Source organism: Onychomys torridus, chromosome 3, assembly GCF_903995425.1.
Source record: "Onychomys torridus chromosome 3, mOncTor1.1, whole genome shotgun sequence".
NCBI lineage: Eukaryota > Metazoa > Chordata > Mammalia > Rodentia > Cricetidae > Onychomys > Onychomys torridus.
The window spans coordinates 77,121,404-77,144,260 of NC_050445.1; the positions used below are offsets into that span (position 1 = coordinate 77,121,404).

Sequence of the window (22,857 nt, forward strand, 5' to 3'; positions counted from 1 at the left end):
AAACATAAAGCACTGAAGATAACCTGAAAAAGAAAATGTGTAATGAGTATATTAAACAATGAGATATCTAATCTCTCATAAAACTTAAAAACAATGAAACCTTAACAAAACATGGGGTATGAATATCAAGACAGTTTTCAGGGGTTGGGGATTTAGCTCTGGGGAAAAAAAAGACAGTTTTCCTAAGGGAAGAGTCATACATCATAAATTTCTTTTCTAATAATTTCTGTAGTGACAAGTGGGATCTGCTCAATCTGAGTCATCAGATCTGTAACTTTCTGTAGGAGCATGAAGGCACTTGGCTGGACCTTACACAAGAATACAACTGCTGTGCTCCCAAAACCAATCTTAATCACGTTGGTTTAAGAAAACAAAAGGAAACCCTCACCTGCTGAACAAGAAAAATGATACAAAACCCACGGAACACATTTAATTCTAGCATTGTATTCTTTCTTTGGGGTTCCTAATTAGCTGATATTTCTATGGTCTAGGGAACATGGTATTTAATACAGTCTGAGTAATCAAACTACTGTCAGGTTTGTGTGACAGAGGGGCCCAGCAAGCTGTCCCAGGGCTTTACATCAGGATCCCTTCCTCTGGACACAAAACTGACACTTAGGGAATGTGTCATTTTAAATGAAATTGAATTAAGATATGTGGTTTTGAAAAACAATTTTCTCCAGGTCCTGAATAGAGCTTCAAAATATAGAAACATAATATGAAGGGAAAAAAGAGTAATCTTAAATAAGTATATAATTTTAAACCTTAAGTAACAGCACAGTGGTCTTGGATTTCTGTGAAAACTCAGGCATTCTGTTTCAGTAAAACACTCTGTAGTCAAGTTATTGCTCTCAGGGACACATCTTTGTATGAAATAAGTGCCTCATTTTCCTTGACTCTATCATTATTACTTAAGTGAAAGGGAAAGGGACAAAGTGGGGGACACCATGGTACGTGTGCATCAGTCCTAACTGGGAAGCCATCAGTTTAGCAAGTGGAGCAATCAGAACAAAGAAACGGGGAACAAAAAGTAAACACAAAAGATCCAGCAGCAGGTCATCTACGGGAAACCTGGAGGAAAGCCGCTGTCAAGGGGCTGGAGGTGGAGCTGGCCAATTAAAACTGGGATTTGGCTGTGACTCAATCATTGCCTTTCTCATTTTTTTTTTTTGAAAAGTATTATTTATTAGAAGAGAAATTCAATTTTATGAATGTCTATATGATGGTTATTGCCTTCCTCTCAAACTGGCTCATTCCAAGTGAGAAGTTGGAGGGAATATCCTCCAACCCCTTCCATTTCTAATTCATTATTCTGTACTGTTCTTCCCCAGAAGGGTCAAGGGTCTCACTGGACACCTGAAGCAAACATTGCCCACCACCAGACTTCAAATATCATGAAAAAATTCAAAGGCACCTTTCTTTAAACACATTTTTATAAGTAAGCACATATTCTAAAACTAAAGCTCCTTATTTTACCTAAAGACAGACAGCAATGCCTTCATCAGATATGGACCTATATATTAAAGATGTAGCATCATTTAGTCAAAACAGCCAGACTTGGCAATGGTTGAGAAAGCCCGAACTGACCTACTCTGGTGATTGGATGGCCGAACACCCTAACTGTCATGATAGAACTCTCATCCAGTGACTGATGGGAGCAGATGCAGAGATCCATGGCCAAGCCCCAGGTGGAGCTCCAGGAGTCCAATTGGCGAGAGAGAGGAAGGATTATATGAGCAAGAGATATTGAGACCACAATTGAAAAAAGAACAGGGACAAATAGCCAAACTAGTGGAAACACATGAACTGTGAACCAATGGCTGAGGAGCCCCCATGGAACTGGATCAGGCCCTCTGGATAAGTGAGACAGTTGATGAGCTTGAACTGTTTGGGAGGCCCCTGGGCAGTGGCACCTGGACCTGTCCTTGGTGCATGGGCTGGCTTTTTGGAACCTGGTGCCTATGCTGGGACACTTTGCTCAGCCTGGGAGGAGGGGACTGGACCTGCCTCAACTGAATCTACCAGGCTGAGCTGAATCCCCAGGGGAGTCCTTGCCTTAGAGGAGGTGGGAATGGGGGGTGGATTAGGGAGAAGGCAAGGGGGGCAGGAGGAGGGAGGGCAGGGGAATCTGTGGCTGATATGTAAAATTAAATTAATTATAAAATAAAAAGAAAAATTTTTTAAAAGAAGTTACTTCTAAACACACACACACACACACACACACACACACACACACACACACACACACACACACACACACACACACACAGCCAGACTCAATTATAGTTTGGGCACTGGAAAAATAACAGGCAAAGAGAACTTGCCTGTTTTTTTTTTTTTTTTTTTTTTTTTAATAAAAATCAACATATTCTTTTGAAAATGTTGTTCTTGCTCATTTCCATAAATTTATTTTGCTAATCTTATGAAAAAATTCTCCAGCAGTAAAAATGTTATAAACATTTATTATTTTCCCTTTTGCTTCTAAAGCAATGCATTTTATAACCAAGCTTATAAGCCATATATTTGGAAGTTACTCACTTAAAATGAAGATCTTTGAAAGTAAAGTGGGTCTCCACAATCCCGGTTGTTTTCACCCTGGTTCTGAGAACATCCTGCTGAGTCGGGATATAATTTGGTTGTGCTATTCTGTCCAAGTCATTCAGATAACTGAAAACAAACAATAAACACAGTGCTAACAGGAGCAAGAGGCAAAAACTACTACTTAAAACGAACACTACAGCATGCTTTAATCATGTAGTGCTCTTAAGTTTTCAGGGGTCTTTATGAGCATATAAAACAACAGGTTTAAGCTTCCATGTCACACAATCACTCAAAAATCCTTTAATGTCTATTTACATTTGTTAAACTTGTTTATCAGTCATATCAATTCAAAGGGAAGTGGCTTAAACGTGTCCAAACTAAAAACATCATGTGCTTGTTTTTTAAGATTCTTCCTTACACTTTTAGGGAACCACGTGCTTGGTCAATACTTTCCCCTCTGTTGAATATTTCACAGGTCTTAACTGCAGAGGCAGTGGCAAGAAAGCTTAGCAAAGACTGGGTGCACTATTGTTTCCTGCTAGCCTTGTATTTCACACAGGGGAACCCACACTGTTCTGTTCTCGAATTCAATAGCTCTACAAACATCGAGTCTCCCAAAACAATACAGGCTCTTGTTAGTGGCCTTACTTGCTCATCACTATTAGAGGATAAGACCCTACTATTAAAGGCACCACACACTTCAGTTTAAGATACAGAAAAAGCAAGCTGGAACAGTTTCTTCCCTGAAGGTAAGCATTAAAGTCCCAGAGGTGCTGTGCAGGCTGCAGGGAGAGAAAAGGCATCGCTGGTCTTGTGAACCCTATGAATAAAAAAGTTAAGCTGTGAGGCAAGGTGTCCCCATCTTTCAATAGTGGTACCACAATTACCGGGGTAACCAACTGCTGTCTGATTTGAACTGAGGCCTGCTCCACAGTTCAGAATCCCATTAACAACTCTGGGGAAGTTGTAGGCCCAATTATAGTTACTAAATTGATATAATATAAAGCTACTTTCTAAATATGTATGTTTATACTCACAGATAAAAGCTACTCTCAGCCTTAATGAGAGAAGCCCCTCTTTACAGTAAATGGCGGTGAATGCTGAGCTTCACAGATGTCTAAGATAAAGAGAATGAGTGATAGCTGAGGGCTCACACCTAAACAAGATATCTACACCACCCTGTCTAAGGCATGGAGAGCTCACCAAGAGTAAGAGGGTGCAGGGAGTATCTAAGTGCAGATCAGTATTCTGAGAAATGCAGAGTGTATTTTTGGAAGTTTCAGTGACATTCTTGGAAGTTTACTGGAGACAACTCTTTTCTATACAGTTTCAATTAGAGATTACATATGCAAGAGGCTTTTCAAAAACGTGGGTAATAACAGCACTGCTATCACAAACATACAAAAAAATAAATGACAGAGAAACCATTCAAATATTGTCACTCAGGAAACACGAGTTGTATAAGAACATGCCAGGCAATTCCTCAGCACAAGTGACATGGAGATAGATTACCAGCACATGATCATTCATTGAAGTTGAGTTCTGAAGCTGTGGCTACTTACTAGGCTGCAGAATCATTCAGCTGGTACTCTCTGGATCTGTTGAAGCAGGCTTGCACACCACTGTCTTTCCACAATCTCTTTATGACTCCAGCAAGCTCTGCAGTCATAAAGCCTTCTTCTGCAGCCCCAGCAAGCACGAAGAGCTGGCGAGCATCGTCCTGCATGTTCGACAAAACAAGAGGAGTTAAAGCTAAAAATTACAGATGGAGAAATACACAAGAAGAAAAACATAACTGTGAATTTCCTTCATGTTTTTTATAGAAGTGCCACAACTTTTCTTTAAAGCACCACTTGAAAAGTTGGCTTATGCAAAACAAGCTATAAACATAAATCCCAAGCCCGTGCTTTGTGGTGCAGGTGGCTATTAGAGCACCTGGGCTGAATGAATAACTAAAGTCACAGCATGTGAAGGGCCTTCACTGTCCACCTAAAGAATGTTGTAGACTGAAGATCAGTAAACAGTAAAAAAGGTGAATGATACAAAAAGTCATTCTCCAAATTCTTTTAATTAAGGAAGCATGACACCATTAAAGATGATCTAAAACACAATCTAATTAAGTCTTAGCTTTTTGATAGAGTTTACAGATACAAACTACTGTCAGGGAAGAGAGAAATCAATGTGAGGAAACCAACAATAGTTTCACAGGCTAGCCTGCAGATTCTCAAGAGACATTAATATATTCACATGTTAATAATCAGTGTGGGAGCAGGTGTTTGCTCACCCAGACATGGGGGTGGGGAAATAAGTACAGCTTTGGAATAGATAGACCCACAACGTGACACACGGGCGGAGAGGGGCTACACACACAAAGTTCTAAATGAAAGAAGACTGTATAAAGTTGGTCTGGTTCTGCATTAGTGATGAAGCCTCTAACAATTAATGTGCCACACACAGTCAACCACACTCAGTCACTGTTGCCAAAGAGAAACAGAAGAGGAGCCTCCGAGTATAATCCCAGTTGTCCTACACAACCACGCTTTCATAGAGGGGGGACAGGAGGCCGGGAGAAAGGAGCTTCTACTTCATGTGCACTTATTCACACCGAGTCTTCAACATCTGCGCTGCAGCTCAACATATCTTTACTAAGACCAGACGCATATTTACGTTCTCAGCTCTGATGGGTAGTAATTACCATCCCTGGTGGCACAGTGGAGACTCTAGGTAGAAATAATTTAAAAACAAAGCCTAGGTGTCACAAGTTACTACTTTACTTAGGTTAATTTTAGTTTGAGATGTGTGGTTTTGTACAGTAGGGGAATAAGTCATTGTTATTCCCAAGGACCATCCTTCTGAACTACAGTGGGCTCTCCAATCTTCAGGTTGAAGGTATCTGAAAAGTTTGCATGTACTAGAGAGGTATAGTGTTTTTATATTTTTACTCTAATCATTATTCTGTGTACAATTCTGTATAAAAATCTATTACCCTATATGATCAGGTATTATTAACAGTAATCTAGAAATAACTTAAAATACACAGGTAGGATTTCTAAAGATTACATGTAAATACACTTTTTAACTTTTCTAAAATAGGTTTTTAATACACAGTCCAGGCTAGCTTTGAACCTGTGATCCTCCTACCTTAGTGCCAACTGCTGAGATTACAGGAGGGATCACCAAACCTGGAAGCCATTTTATAAATAAATTTGATCACCTTTAGATTTTGGCATTTGCTGAGTGTTCTTGAACTAATTGCCCACCACTACTGGGGGATGAATGCATTGCAGTTGAGTCTTACAGAATGTGACGAAGGGTGAGGAAGAGACGTGTCTCAAGATAGGCTTATGGAGCAGACAAGCTGATGATACAAACTCATTTTACTGCTAATTCATGAAACATTTTCTTTTCAGCTGGAACTCATCATAGAAACTAATTAAGTTTCTCAGCATGGGAACACATTATTCAAGCATATGTTTCCCTCTTTAGTAAACCACAAGAGAAATACATGAAAGCCAGCAACACGCACACATCCTTAGTAAAGCATCCCATCAGACTGCAGCTACTCTTGGTACTATTGACCTAGTTCCAATAAGCAATAAGGCCACCTTCTAGAAATAACCTATACACAAAATCCTTGCTATTTTTATTTACCAAACCACAGAAAACATAATTTTGTTCAGAAAAATACTTAAATAGGTTTTTATTTTTTTAAAAAATATATTACATTATGCAATCTTTCATCAATTTTAGTAAAGTTTTGGCAGAAGAGACCAAGACCCTCTATTCTGGGTCATCAGATTGGAACCTTTTCTTTCATACTTTCTAGGAAGATGCCCTAAAGGAAACAGAGAAGGGACTTTAGACGTTGTCTTTGTAAACTGCTCTCTCCGAGGCATTCAAATGTCTCTTCCTTTTTTAAACTGCACACGTCAGTGAGACCATGTGACTCTTTTCTTTCTGTACCTGCCTCATTTGACTTAAGACCATATCCTCCAAGTCAGAAGAAAATGTTGGTCAAATTTGCAGAGATAGAAAATTAAACTGTGCTCACCTAGGACAAGGGAAGTAGGTGAAGAAACAGGAAGTGCAAAGGATAAGTAGCAAAAGGCAGGTTGAAATTAGGTAGTGCAAGGAGCTAATGCCCAACACCTAAACTAATCGTAAAGTTGCATTTTATTGGAATTATATTAATTAAGTTCCTTTTAGTCACTCTTCTCATTCAAAAATATAAGATGTGAGATGATGTGGGTGGCTGTTCCAGCTTTGACCTTGAAGCATTGCCCCAGTAACTGCCACACAAGCCTATGACCTGCCCTGGGGTCTGGCCAAGATGGGAGCCCTTAAGACCCAAGATGTGTAGTGCCGGCTCTCCTGGCTCCTTGTGAGGCTGGATGGCAGACCAAGTCAGAGTTCTCCAGAGAACCATACTCGACAACACCTCACCTCTCCCAGGTCCTGTAACTGACTCCTTTACTGGTTGTAAGTTACCTTGAAATAAACCTCTTTTAACTACCAGATAAACTACATGAAGTTGCCTTGTTAGTTCTCCATTTTAACTTGCTTTACTATATAACGAGATGATGGACATGTTAACTCGCTTTTCTGTAGTAACTATATTATTATCCTGTAGATCCCATGACATCAAATCACAAACTTCAAAACTACACAGTAAAATTAGCATTAAAAACTTCTCTTCTTCACAAACTGTCAAGGAGTGTATTCCCCTACAGTAACTGGAAGCCTGGCCTGGTGTGATGGTGTACAGCTATAATCCTGGTACTCAGAAGGCTGACATAGGAGCATCTCAAATACTAGGACAACCTGGGCTACACAGTGACTGTAAAGTCAATCTAAATTACAGGGAACCCTGTCTCGGGAAAAACTAACACTGGCTGGACATTTAGCCATCAGCCACAGGTGAACACTGAGGTAAAGAATTTGAACAGAAAGCATTATAAAAAGCTTCCTACCTAACCTTTTCTGTTGCATGGTCCAAGGCAACTTGGCTCAAGGACCACAGCCAGTCACCCAGTCATCATATAAATCAGTAAATGAGCAACCAGTAAGCCTTTATTGTCTAAAATTATAAAATAATTGTCTAAAAACTTAAAACTTTAGGACAATGACTATTTTTATCCCACTTTGGAAAAAAAGTCTTTGTAAAATGTATATAAAACAAAACTCAAAATCATTTAGAGACATCCACAGGAGCACATAAAGTCAGAGATAAAGGGACAGTGAGCGTGGAAGCTGACTGCAGTGTGATTAGTGAAGCAGTTTACAGGGCCATGCTATGGTGTTAAAAGCAAAGAAGGGCTGGGGGCACAGCTCAGAGTTAGACCTAGTTCCATTTCCAGTTTACCTGCTGCCTCCAGACCAGACCACTCTCCACATACAAGCCAGCACTGTACGCACCATGTGGTGCAGATTATGAATATGATGCTCACTTACAGAAAAATAAACCAATCTTAACTTTTCTTTTTGAAGACAGAATGGACATGAACATGGAAGCAGGCCAGTTCAATATGATCTGAGAGTGTAAATCCAAGCTGATAACTGAGCTTTGGAACCCAGAAAGGGGCCGCTTACTTCAGGACTGCAATAGCCAGACAGCACAGGCTTTCCCAGGGATAGGCTAGACACCGGGCTGTGGTGTGCATTTTGTCTAAAACTCTCTCAGACTTTAGGATTCAGAAGCCTCTACTCAGGCTGGGGAAGACTTTGAAGGACCAGGATCGTTGGTTTCTGACATATTAAGGGTCACAAAGGCAAGAAAGAGTATGCTTCCTGTGGGGCACAGAGCAGAAACTGCATTTTCAGGACCAGACACATCAGGATTCACTCAAAAGCAAAACCGTTCTTTAATAGTCAAAGCAATCAAAACTATGAGAGCCCCAGGGGAGGCTTTTAAAGCAACGGCTAGATGACTAACCATGACACAGAAGACAAAATTCCAGATGAAAGCAATCTTTGCACAGAGAGCATCAAAAGGCCTTATAAAACACAAGGAAAGCAATATGATAAACTAGATGAAAAACAGAGATAGCTCTGAATTGAAGCTATAAGGATAACTTCCTGCTGCCAGGTCTGACATATGAATAGGTATCCCTTATCCCAATGCTTGAGTCATCTATAAAATTTGCCAATGATATTGGAAATCACATACAATGATAGCTTCTCTTCTGTGTAACCCACCACATTCCTATAGATATGCTGCTATACATACATACATATATATATATATATATATATATATATATATATGTGTGTACATGTGTGTATATATACCATATATATATTTCTTAAGAGCTATAATCAGGAAAACAAAGACCTTCGGTGTGTTAGTCACACTGTGGCTCAATGCCAACCTCAGATGATGACGGGTTGCTTTAGGAAGCATGAGATTGCAACAGATTTTCTCTAAAATCAATAGTAAAAAATGATTTGAGACAAGAAGATAGTCATTTTCCTTTCCCCCCTTTTAAATACTATTTAAAAGGGGGGAGGGTAAAGCCTAAAAATAAAATCTAGGTTAGTTTTTAACTCATTTAAGATTGTAAATTTTTTTTTACTAAATTTCAGTGAATTTATGAGGAATCATGAGCTTCATTGTATCAATAAAGTAAATTACAGGTAAATGTATTACCAAAATTTTTAATGTATGTTTATGATAATAAATATATGTTCAAGTTAATAAAAAATAAAATTACTGGCATTTATGTTTTCTTTTTTTTTCTTTTTTTGAGCTGAGGATTGAACCCAGGGCCTCATGCTTGCTAGGCAAGCGCTTTACCTCTAAGCTAAATCTCCAACCCCATTTATGTTTTTCATGTGCATGTTCAAAAGTCAACAGAGACACAGAAATGCATGATAATTAAAAGTGAAGGGAGGCAAGAAAATAGACTATGCTGGAAGCAGACAGTACACTTCAAATTTTAATGTCATTTAGCTACTTACATAGGTATTTCTCAGGATGGAAACAATATAAAACCATGGACTCCTCACCTTTTTCCTCTAACATAAAGTGGGATACTACTGTAAATGCCTCAGATACTCATCTAGCAGGCACAGCAAGGAAAAATGCCTCCGGGACATTTTGAAGAAATGAGATTCAGAAAGAGTAGAAATTACCGGCTATTAAAAACCTACAGTATGTAGAACAGTCTGAATTTAATGCATGCCGAGATGATAAAAATACCAACATAAACTAATACGATAGAGGGGGTAAGACAAATTAGTATGAAAGAATGTCATTATCCAAAAATACTGATGGATAATAAGTAATAAACAGGGAAGTACAAATATGCCTTATTCTATCCATCAGCGTGAATAGAATAAGGCATATTTGTACTTCCCTGTTTATTACTTATTATCCATCAGTATTTTTGGAATAAGTCATAAGTAGGGAATCATAAATACAGATTATTCTATTCATCCAACAGAATGTTTCAGAGGGACTAAAGAACAAACAGAGATACTGAAACTGACTGCCTTACAGAACCTTTGAAGGAGCTATAAATATTTGGTTAAATCTTCAATGGAGTGAAGATGCTCTAAATTAGACATAATAGAAACAATAATATAGTTTTAATAATGAAAGTTTTAATAATGAAAAATACCCAACAATGAAATGAAAAGTAATAAACAAAATATGAGAAACTACCATTTGGGAACAAAAGGCTAATACATTCATACTTACAAACCAGCAAATAATGGGTAAGCAAACAGGGCACAAGCCACAACAGAAATACAAACACAGTAAGACAGACTGTGGAAAACTATACAAGTGAAAGAATTCACATTACACTGAGCTAAGACTCACTAATCACAAACCCGGCAATTCCCTTAACTTTGGCTGCCTAGAGTAAGAAAAAAATATATAGTCAGATTGCTGTCAAGGTAAACTGCTAAGCATTCCTCAACAGCAATCTTGCAAATCAGGCAAACAGACATAAAACAACCACCAAGCTGATGAAAACAAACCACACACGTATTCAAGGAGAAAGGGGACCACCTCCTAAGGGCCAAGTGAGGCTGGTCAGGAACATGCTTAAGTGGACCTCAGGCAGGCTCCGAGGTTCCTCACAGTATAAGGCATCTTAAGTGGCTTCTAAACAGTGAAATTATTTGCTTGGGTTTGTTTCCAATTTATTTCAGATCTCACCCTACTAGAAAAATAAAAGTACAATGATACATAAATTATAACTTTTTTTTTTTTTTTTGGTTTTATTCGAGACAGGGTTTCTCTGTAGCTTTGGAGGCTGTCCTGGAACTCACTTTGTAGCCCAGGCTAGCCTTGAACTCACAGAGATCCAACTGCCTCTGCCTCCCAAGTACTAGGATTACAGGCGTGAGCCATGACCGCCTGGCATAACTTCATATTTTTAAAGCTATCCCAGTAAACACATTCTCTGCCAAATGCCTGCTTCCTGGCTGTCCCTATTCTGTGCATGTTATTGTAGGCTAGCCCACAGTTCTAACTAAAGTATCCAGGGCCTAGTATGTGTTAACAGTTCTACATAATGCTTCCCACCACACAACAATCTAAAGTATTAATACTTTAATATCCACAGGTGGACTACCCTCACTCTGAGAAAGCCTTAAAGGGACAGCAGTCATAAATTTAACTGCACCATACCAACCTTGAGAATTATTTGCTGTGGAATAATCCTTCTATACACAGTGAATATGTATTACTTTCACTGGTTAATAAAGAACTGACTGGCCTATAGCTGGGCAGGAAGAAATTGGGTGGAAGAGCCAGACTAGGAGGACTCTGAGAAGAAAGGCAGAGTATGGAGTAGCAAGCTGATGCAGAGAAAGCAAAATGGACATGCCATACTGAGAAAAGGTACCAAGCCATCTGGCAAAGTATAGATATAAATATGGGTTAATTGAAAATGTAAGAGTTAGCTAGAAACAAGGCTGAGCTATTGGCCAAGCATTTATAATTATTACTAAGCCTCTGTGTGTTTATTTGGGAGCTGCTGCTGGGAAAGAAACATCTGCCAACAATTATTTTTATTTTTCAGTCAAAATAGATAATGTGTGAGCTGTGGCCGTATCATTCTGAACATGCCTGACCTTGCCTAAAATTGCCAATGTATATACTGTGTATAAATCTGCTAGCTGCAAAAATTACCATATATTAGTCACAATTTCCGAAAAGTCTATTTCTTTCTCCCTCACTTTTCAACAAGCAAAGTGCATATTAAAATATAATCTCAATGTAGATGGAGGAAATCTCACAGAGCCTCACCCCTAGATGAAGAGCTCCAAGCAATAACCAACTGCTGAGAGAGGGTGAGATAGTTTCCCATAGAGACAGCCCTGTTGCCCCAGCATTTATGTATTTATTCATTTATGTGTATATGTAACAACACTGGTTAAAAAAGAGGTGTCTGAATTAGGGAGAGGGAGGAGGGAGAGGAAAGGTGAAATTATGTAATTATACTTTATCTTTTAACTAAAAAAGATATAATCAAAAACAAAACAGGCTTTTTTAGTGTCTGTTTAGTTTCAACAGAATTAGAGAAAAATACTTCTCAAGTCCATTTGGAACAGAAATGCATAGTGGCCTTGATATTTGGTAAAAGAATAAAGAGTGTAGTCAAACCTACTAGGTGCCAGTTCATCTATGAAGCATCTGTCAACAATAACAGTACAATTATAGATAATAAAATCAATAATTTATTGAGGCCCGTTATATCGAAGACATGTTATAACAATCAACATTGATTCTTTTCTTTCTTAAAATCCTATGCGGTAGATGTTCTTTTGTTTCCGATTCCAACATGATTAGAGGCACTGAGCTACATCAGCAAAGGAAAAAAGTTGCATGTTAAATTTAAATTGCATGTTAAAGGTAGTGTTTCCAAATCATTGGTGAATGGGTTGATTACTTAATAAATGGTAGTAAGGCAGGAGACACATTTTATGACATGTTTAGATCCTATTTAATGGAAAACACCCACAAATAGGTGGACAGATGTAACAGAGAAAAACCATAGTACTATAAAAACTTGTAATTTTCAGGTTGAGAAGTTGGGCCAGTCTGTAAGTGACTATACACAAGCATGGGGCCTAGCTCAGGTCTCCAGCTCCCAGGTAAGAAGCCAGGCACGGCAGCGTGCATTTCTAATCACAGTTTTGGGAAGACTAAAATAGGCAGACTCCTGAAATGCCCTGGCTAGCCAACCAGGCTGAGTTAATGAACTCTAGGTTCAATGTGAGTCCCTGTCCCCAAAACAAGGTGGCAAGCAATTGAGAAAGAAAAAGGGATGTGGACCTCTGCTTTCCACACAAAATGCACAGGAACATATTCTCTCTCTCTCTCTCTCTCTCTCTCTCTCTCTCTCACACACACACACACACACACACACACACACACACACACACACACACACACAGGAACACGCACATGGGCATGTACACACACACAAAGATCGTCATCGGCTCTATCACACATTTGAGGACACTTTAGGGTACCCTGGCTCAGCAAGAACGACAGTAATTAGAGCCATTAGAAAAAGACGGGAAAGTTAGAATTAATTGCAAAAAACAAACAAACAAAAACAACCAAGGAAACTAACAACAACAACAACAACAAACTTCTGTAATTAGAAAAGATTTACAACAAAGAGTAAATATCTCTAATATTCAAAGAAAACCATTGCAAAAACATTTAACAACAATGAGTATACTCAGAGGAATCCATGAGGGAAACACAAACAGACAAAATACAAAATAAACCATTCTCTTCTTCCATAAATGTCAGAGAAAAACAAAAAGGCTAAACTAATAATCTTCCCCATTTGTAAGCTGTTCAAATTTAGAATACTGGTATGTCTAAGTCAGTGTGACCCTCAGAAAGCAGATAGTGACAAAGGCTTGTTACCAAAGATTATTCACTCTGCCTTCACTTGTAAAGCAGATCTGTTATCCTTAGCAGAATTAAATATCTATTTTCCTTCACCATATAACACTCACAGGAACTGCTAATTCTGAAAAGGGAATTTTCAAAGTGCCTTTAAATATGATATTCCTTGGTTGTAGACTGCCTTTTCTTCACTTTTGCCTATAAACTTCTTTCTCAGGTTACAATACTCAGCTCAAGTGTGCCTTCCTTATTTGCAGGCCCTACTTAAATCATCTTTATATTCCCAAGAGTAATCACAAGGGGCTTGTAGTGGTTTAAATTCTATGTAGATACAAGGCATCCGGAAATACAGGACAAGTAGAAGGGGAACAGACCAGAGAACAGACCCTCTGTGTGAATCAGTAACTGAGGAAGGCTCAGGACAGCAGAGATGATGGACTGGAAGTAGAAAGGGACCATGGCTGCGAGCATCTACAGAGCTGAGCAAAGTGGATGCTCAGATTCCCAACCTCCAAAGCAGTTAACCATAAACCAGTGCATTTAAGGCTAAGCCAGAGGATCTTATAAAGAGAGTTTTAACAAAAAGAATTCCTCCAGAGAAAAAGATCAAAGAGCTTCTCATAAAGCTGCTGCACTGCCCCTGCACCATCTCTCAGCACAGACATGCTCTGAAGCATTTCTCCCTGCAGCCACAGTAGGACCTGCTTCCCAGTGGGAGAGTGTGCGCTGTTGTTTATTTTGGTTTGGTATTGGAAATGAAGTTTCACTTTGTAGCCCAGGTTGTCCTGGAACTTACTGTGTATCTTAGTAGGTCCCTGAGTTCAAACTCAGGGCAATCCTCCTGCCTCAGTTCTCCCAGGTGCTGGGCTAAGAGGCATGAGACTCTACGACTGACTCACATAAAATGAATTTGCTAAGTTTTCAATCACCATAATTGGAATTGGTACAAAGTACAATTTCTGTTTACTTTTTCTCCTTAATCTCAGTGTGGATTCCATCTGCCCTGTTCTTTTAAACAGGTTTAAAAAATGGTGCTGCTGGTATTTCCAAGAACACTTCAAAATAATTTTTAATAATTCATAATATTCTTCTAAATATTCTTTCCTTGAATAAGAGTTGATTATATCTAGACTATTTTGTCTCGTCTACTATTCATTCACTTTGTAATGTAAGCAGTTATCATTTATTCCTTTAACAAGTGTTATAGTGATATTTTATTTGTATTGAAATGTGATTTTATTTATATGTTAATAAAGTTGCCCTGAAGTCAGAGCAATCCAGAGTAGAAGCTGAGCGGTAGTGGGGCACGCCTTTAATCCCAGCACTTGGGAGGCAGCTCTGTGTGTTCAAGGACACAGCCAGCATGGCAGACACACGCCAACCACAGAAGACCTGGAGGTCTGTAGAAACAGGCAGTGACGAGGAGGTCATGTGGCTGGGTTTACAACCAATGAGAAAACAGAACAGAAAATCTATAAAAAAGATAGGACACACAGCAGAAGCAGTGAAGGGTAAGGTTTTCCGCTCTTGCTCTGACTTCGTGGTTTTTAACTCTGCAATTGGTTCTGTGTTTCTTATTTAACAAGCCGGTTACATCTACAAAGTGTCCTGAAAGTATTGAATGAATAAATGATAAAACATTATTTAAAATGATCTTGACCAGTCACAATATTATACCTTCCCTCTCTTGTTTCGTTTTTGTTTTTTCTCCAGAGCTGAGGACCGAACCCAGGGCCTTGCGCTTGCTAGGCAAGCGCTCTACCACTGAGCTAAATCCCCAACATACCTTCCCTCTCTAGATTTCGTTATCCTACACATCTGCTACTCTGCAGACTTCCAGCTACACACCTTTATTTCCTTCCACTCTACTCTAAGCCCCTGCTAACAATTGTTATATTTTTCTTTGATACGTGACTTTTACATTGGTTTTTTGATTTCACATCTACGTGAAGCCAGACAGTACTTTTTTATATTTCATAATATTGTTGAGATTCATCCACAGTGCAAAAACGGCAGGATTTCCTTTCAGTGACACATGGACAAAAAACAAGTAACAGCCATAATAAAAACAGATAAGGCATCAAATGGAGAGAAAGAAGGAGAAGAAGGCGCCTTGGGAAAGGACCAGACTGTTTCCACAAAACGGAAAGCATGTTATGGGTCAAAGGAGTCCAGCCCAGAGCCTGCATGGACACTAAGCCTGCCGCACTAATGGCCTGTGGCAGTCCTGCCATGTAACCCCCTTCCCATTTGGCTCTGAAACTCTGATTCATGTCTTTAAATAGCCAGTACTTTCCTGCTCCAAAGATAAGCAAACCCATCCTGATTTCATTACTCAGGGTCAAGTTGCTGTTGTCTGAGACTAGGCCCAAGAACAGATGATCAGATCATTTCAGTGCTGAAATGGTTTTGGTTTGTTTTCTTGCTGTGAAGCCCTGCTGACCTAGTACTCACTGTGTAGTCCAGGTTGGTCTACAGCAGTCCTCCTGCCTCAGCTTCCCAAGTGCTACTGAGATATCTAAACTTGTGAGCCAAAATGAACCTTTTGTCCTTTCAAGCTAATCATCTCTGGTATTTTATTATGGTAACAGCAGATGAGCACACGGGCACAGAGGCATCTATGTGTTATGTTTGGGTATAAAGGAGCTGCAAATGTCCATGTGCTAAATGTTTGGTTTCTGGCTAATGGGCTATTGAGAGATGCCTGGATTGGTGGTGGGGTGGGTGGATATAACATCATCATTGGATTAAACTGCTGAAAAATTTAGAGGTGAACAGGCAAGTAGAATGGTGGCCTGGCTGGTGGAATCAGGTCACTGGGCTTTGTCTTTGAAGGGAATATTTTGTCCCTGGCCCCTTCCTGTCTCTACCTCCTGCCTACCATGATGTGACCCACTGTTCCATCAAATACTTTCCAGCATGGTGTTTAAGCCACAGCAATGGAGCCAGCCAACCTTAGACACTTTGAGCCAAAATCAAGTTGTCCCCACTTTGAGTGGGTCTGCCCAGGTGTAGCATTGACAAAAAGTTACTAAGACTCTAATATACCTGTTATATAGAAAATACTTCAGTGATTTCTGAATAGTCCAGATAATTCAAGGAAATAGCAGCAAGGTAGAGAGAACATGCCTGTGCATTTCTTTCTTCCTTCACTTACTTCCTGACTCACGTCTGTCCTTTAGACTTCCTGTCCAAGTAGCTATCTGGCCTCAGTTATATAGCTACAGCACTATCCCATGAGATAGTCCTCAGACCCACTCCAACAAACTGATGGACTTACCGCCCGAGCAGAGTCTCCGAAGTCTATCTTCAACCTCCCCATGGCCCTAATGATTGCGATGATGGACTGGATGGTGTTACTGTAGACCACCGCCTTGTACTGTTTACACTCCTCTTCTGAGTAACCGGCTTCATGGATAATTCTAAAGAGATGAGAGGAAAATAAGCACACTTCCTTTGCAGAAGTCACTCGCAGCCATAAACATAACTAATATCTCCATCTACTCACTTCATTTGCTTCACAATCGTACTTTTTCCAGATTCACCAGCACCTAGAAGAGAAAATAAGGATTTTCTCATTCAGTATTAGCACTTAAGTATCTCTAGCTCCCAGTGCACACACATGTGTGTGATCCACACTCTGTGTCACTTACATTGACTCTTGTATTATATTAAAACAAGATACAAAGCAGCAACTAAGGAGAATGAGGAAGTACAAAAGATCTAAGGGACAACATGCGTTTCACAGTCAGCAGGAAGTGGTCTCAGGACCAACCTTCCTTCTTGACCTCCTCCTTCCCATTCTCTTTGTGTGCTGGGGATCAAACCATGGGCCTCACATATTCAAGACAACTGAATGCTCTGCCACTGAACAATGCCCAGCCCTGTATTTAGGATTTTGGTAAGTAAGAAGATTTGAGCTATCCTTACCACAGGAGGAGAAATGGGTGACTGTGTGAAATGGTGAATGTTAATTATTTTTTTCATGATAGTATCACTTTACTATATACGGATCTCTTAACAGAATGTTGCACATCTTAAAACATAATAAAACAATAAAATTTTACATGAGCTTTGCTTCCAAACATAAGAATTCTCAGATTTAAATCTTTTTCTATTACTTCATACTACTTCCTTTCAAAGTCAATAAACTCAGCTGAAAAATTGTTTCTGTTATTGTCTATTCTCTAAAGCATTAAAAGAATTCAGTCTTTGGCTGGGCACGATAGCGCAAAGCTTAACCCCAGCATTTCTGAGGCTGACACAGGAGACTGACACCAGTCGGAAGTGACCTTGGCTACCGGGTGAGTTTCAAGGCAGCTAGTGAGACTCTAGCTCACAAAACCAAAATGATGAAAATCAAAATAAATCACCTCTGACTGAAAACTGAAGTATTATAAATTGTTTCACTCATGCTTTTGTTCCACATTGGTAGATATTTTAACCGCTGGGCAAAAATAATAACTTTTGGCTCCTTTGAAGTAGAAGGGCAGTGGTACCAAGGAGCCACTTGAGGGATTGGAGTGCTGGCTCAGTGGTTAGAAGCACTTGCTGATCTTGTAGAGGACTCAGGGTTTGCTCCCAGCACCCACACTGAACAACTCACAACCACCTGTAATTCCAGTTCCAGAGGATTCAACATCCTCTTTCTGTCCCTGCAGGCACAAGACATGTAGGTGATACATATTCACACATGCAGGCAAAAAACTCATAAAATAAAAATCAAAATAAAAAAATAATCCAGAGAGCTCAGCAATTAGGAGCACTCCCAGGTTTGATTTCCAGCACAAACAAGGCAGATTACAACAATCGTAACTCCAGTGCCAGGAGATGTGATGCCCTTTTCTGACATCCACAGGTGCCAAGCACATACATGGTACACATACATACAGGCAGAACATTCACACACATACAAAATAAATAAATCTAGAATGAGGAGGAAGGGGGAAGGGGAGGGAGAAGGAGATAATGGATGAGGGAGATAGAGAAGGAAGGGGAAGGAGGAGGAGGAAGGGGCACCCATATCCATGGTAACCACAGCCTCCAGTGACTCAGCATTTAAGAGAACTTGTTGCTTTTGCATAAGACCCTGGATCCTAGCACCCACATGGTGTCTTTACAACCATCCATAACTCCAGTTCCAGGGGCTTTGACACAGTCTTCAGACCTCTATTGGTATCAGGCACACACATGGTACATATATACACATGCAGGCAAAACACTCATACACATAAAACAAAATTTAAAAATCTAGAAAAAAATTAAAGGAGCTACATGAAGAAATTTTAAGGAGTAAATGTTAATAGCAAGGGCTCTGCACTGCATGCAAATCACCACCGCTAAATGCTAGCACTTACTAAAGTGTGACTTACTAATGCTGGGCACTGACAGTGTGTTCCACAGTGCGTTTTCTGTCTTCCTTTCACAGAAGTCACAAACCCAGGAACCATCATCCAAACCTGCTTGCTACCTACAAAAGTTTTCCTCCTGAGGTGCCCCCTAGCTCTCTGCCACACCACTACATAAATACTGCCAGGGAAATGGGGTCCCCTTTCATTCTCTCTGCATTTAGCAGTAGATGCTCTTACTGTGTCACATTAGACCAATGAAGCTGTTTTGTCTGTTGAGAACATCTGAGCACAAGACACAGGAATAGCTGACAACTCCACCCATTTGTGCACTCTTTTTTTTTTTTTTTCGAGTTTTTTAGTTTTGCGCCTTTCCTGGAACTCACTTGGTAGCCCAGGCTGGCCTCGAACTCACAGAGATCCGCCTGGCTCTGCCTCCTGAGTGCTGGGATTAAAGGCGTGCGCAGCCGCCTCCCAGCCACTTGTGAGCCTCCTGTTTTCCTAGATGTGAATATGTGGTCTAAGAGGGCACAAGTGGCTGCAGAAAGCAGAAAAGCTCTTATGTTTATTTAAGATTTTAGAACTCATAGATGCTAAACTTCAGCATGGCCTTTGTCTTTCCCTCCTGCAGCCACAGACAGACAGAGAACATGAACAGACACACACACACACACACACACACACACACACACACACACACACACGGCATCTGAAAACAAGTTGTAGTTAAATGACCTATCTGAAGCATCTCAGGAGGAAACTGCCTAAGGTTTACTAAATGTTTGATATTCAAGCAAATTTCACAAGATACCCTCACATTAAATAGAAAAATGGGCATTGAATAAACAATGGGGGTATTCTTTCTTACAGACAGCCTTTGACTCTTTCATGGCATCTGCCCATAAAAAACAATTCCAAGATAAACAACCCATCATTTATTATCAACAACAGTGACTTGGCTCTGTGAAGGCACAATTGCAGGCATTATGGCCCACACATTTCTCTAAGCCAGCAAGGGTAGGCAGTCTCTAAAGACTTCTGCATTTCTAGAATACTACAAGTACAGGGAGCAGTGTGTCATGCTATGGTAGAACATGCCAAAATCTAGGATCTGGACACAGGGTGACCCTACAGGCACAGAGAGCTTTGACAAATGGCCCCCCTAGTCTGTGCTGTTAGTAAGACAATTTGAAGGCCAGAGAAAGCTTCAAGTGAGAGAAGCCAAGTGAGGTTTGACATCCCTGCAAAGAAGAAAATCAAGGGGATTAAATGAGACTGTTCTCAGTTGACTATGTATGCACAGATTAGAACTTTTGCTTTTTTGGGGGGAGGTGGGTGAGTTTCAAGATAGGGTTTCTCTGTGTAGCCTTGGCTTTCCTGGAACTCACTTGCATCAGGCTTGCATCAACTTGGAGATCCATCTGCCTCTGACTCCCAAGTGCTGGGATTACAGACATGTGCCACCATTACCCAGATAGAACTTTCAAACCTTACAGTGGAGGGAAACTTTTTTTGATGTTAAGATTATCTTTAAATTCTAATTCACATTTTAATCTCTTAAAATAATTGGTGACATGCGGTGCTTGGCTTATTTTGTAAGGACATTCAGCAGATTGCTCCTTTGACATCGGTGTAGGTTGAAGAGTAGAAGCAGCCATCTTATTAACTTATTAACTTCCCACTGGTGACAAAATATCTGGACAACAGATATCTAAAATCAAAACAGAAAGCACGCCTGACTTCAGAAAACTAGTTGTTTGTGTTGTTTATTTTTGGTGTTTGATACAGAGCTATAGTCAAGGCTACGTCTTCAGCTCACTTGTAGCTAAGGATGACCTTAAAGTTGTGATCTTCCTGCCTCCGCCTGTGGCATGCTGAGTTTATTGACATGTACCACCTAACTATATGCTTCTGGGATGGAACCCCGGTGCTGTTCTGGCAATGGAACCCAGGGCAGCCTGCCGAGGGACACATCTACCCCAGGACTGGAAAGTCATTTGTTCACTTCCCTGGTCTAGGATTGCATTCCAACACTTATTTCCCTGCTGCGGGTTGTAGGCAGCCATCAGCAGCAGCTGATCAGCTGTTAACATGGGGATCTTGTCAGGTCATCCTAGTGCATGCCAGGCACTTCTACGGAATTTCTGTTTACAGCAAATTTAACAACTTTATTTACCTTGAATAAACGTAAACTAAGGTTTAAGTTAAAGTGGAATACAAGTCAGCCACACGGCACTTAGCGAAGCTCTGCTTCATAGTGCTGAGGTGATGAAGGATGGCGATAGAGACCTCTGTTCATTAGGATAAAAGAAAACACATGGGATGCAAGGGCAGAGCTAAATGAAGCATCAGGGGCTGTCGCTTCTCCTCCTAAATGCAAGGAGAAAAGGTTGCCCGGCTTCCTTTCCCATAGGGAACTTATTTTAGAAAAATTACAATTAGAAGAACTTTTCTCACATTGAAACACACACACACACACACACACACACACACACACACACACACACACTGCCTCTCTCCCTCTCTTTCCCTCCCACCTTATGAAATCTGAACATTTGAGGAAATGGTACTCCCAACCCCACAGTTTCAATGAGAAGGCAGCTGCCTAACTTCATTTTGTCCCAAAGACAAATGTTACTTCCTCTCTAGATAGAGGCTGGTGAGCTAACACAGAGAGCCACTGTACTTAGTTAGGAGGGACTGTATGCAAGCGGAGGGCTGCCCAGTTCCCCTCCCTCAGAATGTGGTTACTGCTCAACTCAAGAACACACACTCTCATTGGCTATACAATCTCTCAGAAGACACATATTGACTATCACTTCAATGATTATTCAGTAAAGAACATAATTTCTTTATTACATAAAGAGGGTTTCTGGCCTGAATGATTTTTGTTATCAATTGTAATTCCTCGACAGTAGCAATAATCTATCATGTTTTTTATTTTTCTCTAAGAGCTCCAAATATATTTAAATTATATTTACAATGTGCCTGACATTCTAGGATAGAAGAATAATTTGATAATGACTATAAACACAAAAATTTAAGACCTCAAATGAATCCAGTTTCTTCAATTAATATTAAATTATTCACCAAGGCATTCATGTCTAAGACAACTAGCACATTACTACAACCATGGAGAATGAATATGATGGATGTAAAATCATCATGCCCATGAGTTATATGCACGCTCACTACAGCACTAGTCACACAGCTAAGGTATTCTATGAATCTTACTGAAGTGGATCAAGAAAACATGATGAGAACGTGCATGCCCGTGTGTGTGTGTGTGTGTGTGTGTGTGTGTGTGTGTGTGTGTGTGGTCTGTGTGTGTTTGTATGTTTATGCGTGTTTTGAATTTTGAAATCTGTTGGCAGCATATCTTAAGTATCCTCACCATAAACAATGATGGTAAGTGTACAGTGATGGCTATGTTAATTAGATTGATTTAACCACATACACATATATACTAAACATAATACTATACACTGTAAGCACACATCTGCTCATCTATCTAAAATATATATGTATATTGTATGTCAAAAGAAGAAGAAAATGACCCTACTGAGACCTTAATCTTGGAACTCCAGCCTCCAGAACTGAGCATGAACAGTGTATGGTTAAAGGAAAAATGAATATGCTTGCTAGGGAAGCACAGAAAGACAGGATGAAATCCAGGAGAACTGTATGCAGCATTCTGCTCATTCCTGGCATCTGTCAAGCATACCCCAAAATTCAGCCAGTGAACTGCCAGGCCAGATAATACCACAACTCCAGTGACCCTCAAAATCATGGTGAAGAAGAATGGAGGCCTAGATGCTACAGGCATATTCCTGTAAGTGTCTGCAGTGATTTTCAATCCAGTGTTTCCTTTTTCACAGCAATAAAAATAGCCAATTCTATTCCACTCTGAGTTACTTCCATGGCTCCATGTGAGTCAAACAATACCCAGGTCTCTATCTGAGTCTGTGTTGATGCTTTCTTAGCAAGCATCAAATACTGTGCACTGTACTTAGTTCAGTTGTCAATCACCTAACCACCAATATCCAAAGATGGAATTATGTATTTTGAGCTGTCCACCAGTGTATACTA

At 40.0% G+C, this 22,857-nt stretch overlaps 1 protein-coding gene across 1 annotated transcript in view; it reads right to left on the bottom strand.

Annotated features, from left to right (window-relative positions):
- The window catches only part of Gnai1 (G protein subunit alpha i1), an 80,215-nt gene that overhangs the window by 13,419 nt on the left and 43,939 nt on the right, over positions 1 to 22,857 (bottom strand). Inside the window, exons 2-5 of the mRNA XM_036182207.1 lie at positions 16,929 to 16,971; positions 16,701 to 16,842; positions 4,104 to 4,261; positions 2,539 to 2,667 (exon numbers count right to left, since the gene is read on the bottom strand). Of these exons, the coding sequence (XP_036038100.1) occupies positions 2,539 to 2,667; positions 4,104 to 4,261; positions 16,701 to 16,842; positions 16,929 to 16,971 (472 nt within the window). The remainder of the gene's footprint in view (positions 1 to 2,538; positions 2,668 to 4,103; positions 4,262 to 16,700; positions 16,843 to 16,928; positions 16,972 to 22,857) is intronic.